The sequence below is a fragment of the Saccostrea cucullata genome, unplaced genomic scaffold (assembly GCF_032062105.1).
Source record: "Saccostrea cucullata isolate Sc308-1 unplaced genomic scaffold, CSIRO_AGI_Scuc_v1 ctg22, whole genome shotgun sequence".
NCBI classification, from domain to species: Eukaryota; Metazoa; Mollusca; class Bivalvia; order Ostreida; family Ostreidae; genus Saccostrea; species Saccostrea cuccullata.
The window spans coordinates 334,636-344,578 of record NW_026936725.1 but is presented as its reverse complement, the minus strand read 5'-3'; the positions used below and the strand labels follow the sequence as shown (position 1 = coordinate 344,578).

General features: G+C 32.3%; 1 protein-coding gene across 1 annotated transcript; it reads left to right on the top strand.

The window, feature by feature from the left end:
• Positions 1-3,920: 3,920 nt before the first annotated feature.
• Positions 3,921-8,681, top strand: LOC134246379 (1-deoxyxylulose-5-phosphate synthase YajO-like). Its single transcript, XM_062728744.1, has 8 exons — positions 3,921-4,143; positions 4,718-4,851; positions 5,842-5,992; positions 6,329-6,502; positions 6,756-6,853; positions 7,284-7,465; positions 7,879-8,015; positions 8,282-8,681. The coding sequence occupies exons 1-8, from the start codon at positions 4,063-4,065 to the stop codon at positions 8,402-8,404; spliced, it is 1,080 nt and encodes a 359-aa protein (XP_062584728.1). The 5' UTR covers positions 3,921-4,062; the 3' UTR covers positions 8,405-8,681.
• The last annotated feature ends 1,262 nt before the right edge of the window (positions 8,682-9,943 follow it).

The window sequence follows — 9,943 nt, the reverse complement described above, 5'->3', positions numbered from 1 at the left end:
GCCACAGCGCTTTGAGTCTTTAGTGCCGCTCACTAATAGCTATTCAGTTCAGGGGATAAAGGAAATGAATCGGTAAGTGAATTTCACATTAACGTAAAGAATGGCAAAAGAATTCACAATGAAGGTATTAGTCAATAATCGAGATTTCTGTCATTTTTCCTTTTTCGGACATCATGACTTCATAACTTATTTATACATCGACCTGATTCTGTTTATTGTAAAAGAGTTTGATTCAACTTCACTTCTTTTTTTCAAACCTTGGACAAAGACATTTCATTTTTGAACAGGCCATATGCATGAATCTGCTATGAAATAAAACATATTGATTGACATGCACGCACTATGCAATACGACTGAAGTCACAATATAACAGGTTGGGATCACTCGCCCAAATGGAATGTAATAGCTTCTACATGTAATAATATAATAACTTCTGGTTTTGCAAGTTTTTCTGCAACCCTACAGTTTGTTAAGAGTTTTTAAAAAGTTAACTAAGGAACTTCCGAGGGATCAAACTCCTAAACAATGAGCATAAAGAAAAACATTTTTTACCAAAATTTATATTTGTATCTTGATGCGGATTTATGATACTTAATGTAAAAAAAATTGCACTGTAAATTATATCCCATCTGGGATATTTTATCCCAAAAGGACTATTATATCCAATTTGCATGGGTGAGTTGTCCCGACTTGTATATTAACACTTCATATCAACGACAGGACTGGTCTGAAAACCCATGTCACATATCAGATCGGCGCACAAAAAATCTTTATCATACATGAAACATGAAACATGTATATATCATGAATATTTTCCAAGTCCAATCAAGGTCATTTACGAATATATTCGTGCCTTTTGATTGATTAATTGTTTACATCTCGGGTGAGATTTTTTTTATGCTTGTAGAGACGTCACCATGCACTGATAAATAGCTTCAAATTTAGACATAAGTCCTTTACTTGGCACTCAGGGTCATTGAACAGTGATCATTGACGTTTGACCTTCTTTTCAAAATGTTAGTTTTTTCTCATAACTGCGAGGGTTGTTCGAAAAGTTCATGGACGATGTCAATCTTCGTTATACTACTCTCAAGGAATTTAAAATAAGCACAATATCATATACAACAATATTTGTTTTCTTGATGTGTAAAGTTCCATTCCATTCGATCTAATAGAAATAAATTTACATAATTTTAAAATTAACATAGTTTGTATCTAAGGAGCACACTCAACGGCAATGTAGCTTCAAAAACATAGCGTCACGAATTTCTCAAAAATACTATCCCAATACATGTCAAATAATATAGTCCAATACCCACTCATTAAAAACCATTTATATCACTTGACATTTATTTTTCTAACAGTTGTTCTCTTTATATGAATTCCTTTGTCATTTTTTCCTTTAATTTATTATCACTTAACTGTACTTTCATAAGATCAGCAGCTCTGAAGCGTCTATGTCGTTTAATGACGTTGTAACTTTTTAAAGTTTTTGTTCAGCTTTTTAATTACAGTTAAACCTCGACCGATACAGAGTCTCTGTTACTCAAATACCATCGTTATCTGCTGCTCCGTGACGTTCTACAACGTCATCGTTTTTGTCACTTTCAATAAGGAATACCTATTTTCTCAAATTGATTTCCTTTCAACGAAGCAAAATATTAGACCATAATCTGAAATATGAATGGATATGTAACACTTCATTTTTTAAAGGTCTAGGATTTTTTTTTCATGTTTGCTCCATTGTTACATGTAATCGTAAAAGAGTTTGAAAAAAGAACTTTGGTGACAGCTTTTGAATGACATATGGTAGGGTGTTCATGTTTGACACAATTAGCCATAAATAATGACATCTCACCCATAAACACAACGATAGCGGAGGATGGCAATTTTTTTAAAATTTGCTTGTTCCTTTTGTAGTTCTTAAAAAAATATTCTTACTAGACAATTGCTTCTGCTTAATATTATAGAACATCTTAAAATAAATTCAGATAAAATTGTTTTCAACAATATATTTGAAATGCCAGCACAAAGACTATCGCTATTTACCCAGTATGCTTCATCCACCAAGCGTTTTTGCTAGAGGTTAGCTCTTGCTAGTTTGTTAGAGGTTAGCTTTTAAATTATTTTATATAAACAAAACTAAGCAATATTTGTTTTTTGATCTGATTTACCTGCAAGATTCAACTCGAATTTAGCAATTTTCATTGCATCTATTTGTTGTCAATCAAAACAAAATTTGCATAAAAACATTTAAAACTGGATTTTCTTCTTCCATCAAAAAGCGATTTCATGATATACGATGTACAGGGTAACAGAATATCCTTACCTTACTAAGAAAATCACCCACGGTGCCAAACAAATGAAAAATAATGAAAGAAAGATTTTTTCAAACAGAGTCACGATTTCCAATTCGAAATAGCAATATATTATGTGGAACCCCGACTAGTAATCATAAATAGACATCGATTAAATTCTACAATCAAAGAAATTAGTAAATGACTTTAAAAAAAATAAAATTGAGGAATAAACTTGGGATTGAAAAAGAGAGATTGAACCATTTAAACTTGAAATTAATATTTTTCTTTGTTAAACTAGAATCAGATGTCACCTATATATTTCATTTTCGTGTATATATCAATGCAATTTAAAATTTATTATAAGAAGCACGATACTGTTCTCTTCTTGATCTTTTTTAAATTATGAGTTCTGATAAGATTGAAGTGAGTCTAATTCAAGAATGTTTTTCAATACTAGCTACAAAAAGAAAGCTTCGCAAACACAACAGTAAAAGCCCATGGTAAAGGAAAAAGTAGCATTTAGTTAATATTATTCATATAAGAGCATGAGTCAATATCGTATGTTAGATTCCTGGTCATACCGGTACTCTTTCAGAGTTGATCTAATGATTAAATGGGAAAAATAGGATGTGTTTGTGAAATACTGACGTCCCCGTATGGCAGCTTATGGAGAGGGTAAAATTTTCTCAAATGAACGTCAATCTCCGAAGGTCAAGGGAAGGTCAAGGGAAAGGCACCGAAAGGAAGGACTTGTTAAAAGTAATACATCTGTGTAATTTAAAAGCCCTAGTTCTAACTATTCAAAAGGTACGGCTTCGGCTAAAATAAAGTTTTGAAAAAGTGGGTTTAACTCTAAGGTCAAGAATATTTATACCCACTGAGAGGTCTTGTCACGATGAATACACATGTGAAGGTTGAAAGCCCTAGCACAATTGTTTAGAGGAGTTATGGCCAATGTTTAAGTGTGATAATTTCTTGTAAAAGTTGTTCAAACTCCATGTAAGGTCGAGAGGTCAAATTTGGTGGTAACCAAAGAAAGGTCTTGTCACAAAGAATACAACTGTGAAGTATGAAAGCCAAAATTCATCCCAAAAAAAGTTATGAGCAAGTTTAAGTTTTTGTGGACGAATAGAGACGAATAGACAGACAGACGGACAGAGCAAAAACTATATATCCCAGAATCTTCAATTACAGGGGCATAGCATTGAACACAATTCATCGTTTTGTTGTATATTTTAAAAATTAAAAAAGGCAACACATTATCTTAATAAATTTATCACGGCAAATAATGCAAAAATTAAAAAACTTTTTATCAAAACGCTTTGGCCATATTACTTTGTTTAACTAGGTTTTTATTCCTTGTTGGTGTACGTAAAGAAAGAATGAATCATATAACATTAAAATGGCGGCACTGTCTAACTTATATACTATGATGAAATATTTATCTTAAGATCACAAAAAATTAACATTGATATTTAAATTCTAATTCTAGTAAATATCCGGCACTTAAAATTTTCTATGGAAAATTTTAAAACACACAAAACTTGATAGGCATAGACCATACAACGGTAACTGAACAATACCCTTATTAAACGAATGGGCCGCCTTATTGTCCTAAAAAGATAAAAACAAATCATAACACCAGGATTATTTTAGAGCACCTTACATATTCATGATCAGGACAAAATACTGTGTCTAACAGTCATAAAGTCTCCATAAATCTTGTAAAAGAAAGTCGGTAGAATTCGTAGAAACGTCCGACATGGAATATAATTACCTCGGCCGCTCGGGACTTCGTGTTTCCAATATTTGTTTAGGGACTATGACGTTCGGCCATCCACAGGTAGGAATTGCTTCAATTTTTTTTTCTTATTTCCATGTATCCCTTCATATTTTCATTTTGCATTCTGTGTCATTAGAAGAATTGACAATGACAATCAGTTAAAATAGACGAAGATATGAACAAAATATCGTGATTCAGGTTTTTAAAAGTATGGAGGCCTTGCCCAGTCTACATACAGTAAATTGTTTCACACCCAGTTAGCCTATTCAGAAATGAATAAATCAAGGGATAAGATTCCTTTTCATATAATGTGATAAAAATATATTTTAATTTTTTCTCTTACATATACTTTAAACTTTTTCTCTTTTTTTTTTACCCCCTAAAATTATCTCAATAATAATAAAACTAATTCTTATGGATAAATCTTCAGCGGTTTAATCAAACATTCTCATCAATTCGGAAAAAAACTGCATAGTATTTTTATACATAAAATTATATTATTTTATAATTGCAAATTACACTTACTGAAAATGATATACATGTACATGTATTTAATAATTTTCATTTAGACAAACCTTGTCTTCATAAAAAGGAAGACAATATTTAGTTTTTTTTTGTTTTGTTCTATTTATAGATAGGGAAGTTAGACAAAGAGGCATCACATAAGGTTCTGGACAGGTTTGCCGCCCTGGGAGGAAATTTTATTGATACAGCCAATGTCTATTCTAAAGGAGTTTCTGAGAGTATCATTGGCGAGTGGTTGGTTCGGTGCGTATTATAGCTGAGAGAATGTTTAAACTATTATAAATTCGGAATAAAAAATTTTTCGTTTTGGATTAAGTTTGTTTGGAATCTTCCTGTTTGTATGCATTAATTGCAAAATAACTACTAAAATGGCGTAACTGATACAGAGACAATATTAATCAAGAATTTTATTTAGAAATCCTACACAGCATAGAAAATTCTATCTGAACAATTGCAATGAGTCACTTAACTTTAAAGAGGATAAAATTAATTTGAATATATCGTAAAGATTATACATGTTATAATGATAGAATTCTTTTGGAGTGCTTATTTTTCTTTAAATAAGGTTTCTTATCAAGTTGAATAGAAATAAGATAAAGACAAGTATACTTTTATTTCCTTTTTTCCTATTAACCTAAGATCATGTAATTTCAAAAAGGCAATGAAAATTAATGTATCTTCTGAAGAAAATTTAATAATTAAAAAGAAACAAGAAATTTTGACATAAATTCATATGGTTCTTAAGTTCTACTTTTTCTTTACGTATTACACTCCAAATCTTTGATTTATATTATATATATAAACACAAAAGTATTTTCCTTTTTCATATTAGTGCAGTGTAAATCAATTAAACAAATCTGCAAAATAAGTACTATCCCATTTCCTACACTGTATGTAAGGAATAGAAAACAATTACATGTAACAAAAAATCAGTTTACAGTAATCATTTATGAAATTTATTTTTCTGAGATAAAATTACATTTAGAATGCTTGATTTTAACGTTAAGCTTCGGGTCCAAACGACAAACCCACATATTTTATTTATGTAAAAAATAAATTTTGGAGATATTAGGTTTCAGGTAAACAATATTATCCATCTCTCTAGAATGTACTTCACTAGACAAACACTGTTTATTAAATTGTATCGGAATTAAAAGCGGTGCATTTTATACATCTACCTGTCCTACACTTGTTAGTTAAAAATTAAATTGTTTTCATTATTTTTTTTCCTAGACAAGAAAGGGAAAAATTCGTGATAGCCACGAAGGTCAGAGGGGACATGGGAGATGATGTAAATAACGTCGGGTTAGGAAGGAAGCACATCATGGCGAGCTGTGACGCCAGCCTTAAACGTCTACAAACGGATTACATAGATCTCTATCAGGTTTCTTCATAATTGCTCCTCAACGATTTAGAGCTTATCGTACTTAGTACTATGCTAATAGTCTATAGTTTAATAATCTGTAATTAAGGATGAAGATTGATTGACGAAAACAATTCATTTGAAAGTCACACACGACAATTTAGACTTTTACCTGAGCATGGATATGAATTCTACGATGGCTGACATAAGGAATAATTATCTTGAATTACTTAATACATGTATTGATTTCATATGTAGAATTCAACCATTCTTTTTTAGTTTTTTTTAATTGAGAATGAGATTTAAAATAATTTCAGCAAAAGGTGATAGATATTTTTTACGATTCTTGTTCAACAGGTGCACGTTTGGGACAATGCTACTCCACCTGAGGAGTGGTTAAGGGCGCTCAACGATTTGGTCACTTCCGGTAAGGTGCGATATATTGGTGTGTCTAATCTTTGTGGCTGGCAGCTTCAGAAGGTCGTGGATCTCTGCAAGTCTGAGAATTACCCGCCAATCATCAGTCTCCAGGTAGGTATGGTGGAAACAAACAAGACATTCAAAGCACAAATTTCTTGATTTCCCTTTTCTTGAAAGAAATCGAAGTATTAATATTTATCATTTAAATTACTAAAATATCTAACATTCTCCTTTTGTGTAAAAAATTTACAATACAAAAACCTTTTAGAAGGAAAGATACCGAATAAGAAGAATGATTATCAATGCTATTGTATATTTGTGTTTGAAAGAAAACAAATATCGTTTTTTACTATAATTGTAACAGCAACAATATAGTTTACTTTGTCGGCATCCGGAGTTTGAGGAATTTCAAGTGTGTAAGAATGAGGGTCTTGGTGTGTTACCGTGGAGTCCATTAAAAGGGTATTACTATATGTTTTATAGCAACCTTTTTTCTAAGAACTAGAGTTATATCATCTTTCGTCTATTATTACAACTTTTTATCTCACGATCTGTATTAAACCAAAGATTTTGCCAAGCAATTATGTTGTCTTAGTATGGCTGGATCTCTGTTCAGAACCTTCACCTCGCTTCTTGGACGCACATTGGCGTAACAATTTAATTGATTGTATGTTGACGATCTAGGATTTTAAGGTCTCCCCCTAAACTGTCTTTTACTTGTAAGCGCTGGGTGCTTGGCGAAAGAACACTCATAACCTATGTTTACGTCTCTGCCTGAAGTTTTTTGCAGCACGGAAAACCAGAATCAAATCCAGACTTCTCAATCACGAATGACAGTATATTCAGATTCTTTAAGTACAAATGAATGAACTGTATAAAATTCTTCTCACAGTGGAATGCTGACGGGTAAATACAAGCGTGGGGAACGACCACCCCCAGCAGCTGGGAGAATCGGACTCGTTGCCCAGGACGAGTCCAAAGCAATGCAGAGTGCTCCGGCTTGGGGTCAGTATGACAATAACGAAAGCTTCTGGAAGCTAATGGATGCCATGGAGAAAATTGCCAAAGAACATGGTACTGTCGAAAATGTTCAAACAACATTCTTTAATTAAGTTTATATTAAGGAATTATCTGTTCTTTTTTATTGAAGAATTATTCACTGTGCGAACAAAAAAAATGAAATTCAATCATTTAAGAAACAGATATTGGTTATTTATGGAGTGAAAATATAAGTCAATGAACGCTGTTAAAAGAACAAATTGTCACACTGATAACATTTTTAAATCATACATGTGTATGTATTGGTTCAATTGTATGGCCGATCAACAGTTCAGAGTTGTTGATCGATATTTGTTGAAATTTTCCATTTAATTCCCCCTAGACTGTTATCTGTTTAGGATAAATCTTCACAAGTATTAAAAAACATACTTTAAGTACTCGTATCGAATGGATTTATGAAATAGAAAACAATGTAAATTCTTCTTCAGGTAAGTCCATACCACAGGTGGCTCTCCGGTGGTTACTTCAGAAGGATGTGGTTCCCTCTGTCATCATTGGAGCCAACTCTATTGAGCACCTAGAAGACAATGTCGCGGCTATTAACTGGAAACTTTCAAAAGAAGAGGTAAAGTTGGTTCCCATAATAAACGGAAGTCTTCAGTTTAAATCTGTTGAAGAAGAGCATATATATTTTTTTCTCACCATTCTTTTATTGAATGTTTAGTATATTTAATGTAATATTCTTATAATTATGAAATTTATCAAAAATTTTAATTCAATTCTCTTATACACTTTGGAAGCCTTGGCAACGCGGTACAATGCACGATAGGAGCTATATACATGATTACTTTTTATATATCAGTACTTAAAATGCCCTTTTTTTATTTATAGATGGAGGAGCTCGACACCCTATCCAAACCAGAAACTCCGTACCCATACGAGATGTTAAATCGCATGAACATCAGCAGAGTGAATTCCTTCTATCCTCGCCCATATGTTGAGAACAAATTTTAAAAACCTACATCTTTACATAAACTGTAGGTGAATTAATTATTTGGCGTGTACAGTAACTGCAGACATTTTTTAACAAGTTAGCGTACATATATATCTGATTTAGCCTTTCTGAGTTTGCTCTATTCGAAAATATACACACGAGACATTTTGTACTTGATGTAATGGAAGTCACTTATTGTGAAAAACGATAAATAGAGTACATAACAAAAATTAATGTACTTTACAGTATAATGGGATATATGAACAAATAAATAGCTCTTATCGGGAGCCGAAGTTCTCTATGTATTTCTGTTACTCATAGTTATCAATTTATGGTAAAAATGAAAAGGCGAGCTTCATAGATCTGTATAAGAAAATTTAGAGATTTAGAAGACACGTCATTATAAAATCTTATAAATAAAAATAATGTGAAAATTAGCCATAGTACGTATATTAACTATGATACGAAAAATTGAAACCATAAAAAGGGACCCTAGTATATTCGGAGGTAATATCAGGTGCCCTGGAGAAGTATTTATCCTAGAATCTCTCCGTGTCCATCATTTAATCGGAGGAATCTGTTGTCAAAAAGTTTGAAATAAAGGTCACTATGAAGACCTTTGTAACTGCGAAAATAAGTTTAGACCCCCTTAACATCAATTCAAAACATTACTTTCCAGTTGAATCAATTCGGCAAAATAGAGACTTGTTATACCCTTACTAAACAGTCTCTATATCATTTTTTACTTGAAAAAGTCCAACAGTTCGACTGTTTTCCCTACTGTTGGTCCAGGAACTGTTAAAATTGACTGTTGAAAAAGACTGTTGCCTGCAGACGACAAATGGCGCCAAACTGAGATCTTATTCGACAAAGGAGTATAATAAACAGTTGCTGACAGGTGTCTCGGAGAAAAGTCGTCTTGTTGGACCGTAGTGCAAACTGTTTCCTGTGGCCACCAACCTTGGGCAACAGCTTGCACTCTGGACCAACAGATCGACTCTTTCCCTTTACCCCCGTCAACAACTGTATATTGTCATGATACCAAAATAGATCTTACATAGACAAGCCGTCAGATTGTACTATGAAAAAGCATTGAAACATCTGTTCATAAATTGTTTTATTGATTGGTTGTATGTTGTTTAACCTCTCATTCGAGAATTTCTCACTTAGCTTTTGCATAAAAAAAAATTCTCTCTCTCTCAACAAGTTTACACTGTACAAGCGCGAACCGAGTTTCTGAATTGAAAAAAAAATCTTATTAGGTCAATACTAGTACTATGATTGAGACACTTTCGAAATGTATATAAAATTGTACTCATCAGGCACCTAAACCGACCTTCAAAAACAATAAATCATACTATTTTTAGCATTGTGTAAAATAAATATTCCATATTAACAGATCAGAATATCCGCCTTCAGCTTATCTTCTGTACTATATACTTGCATGACTGTAATTCTTTATTAAATTACAATGTTTCGATCATCAATTTATTACTTGTATTGGTTTTATGTATATACTTGAAATTCTGTATTAGAGCCTGACAAAAGAAAAAAAATTA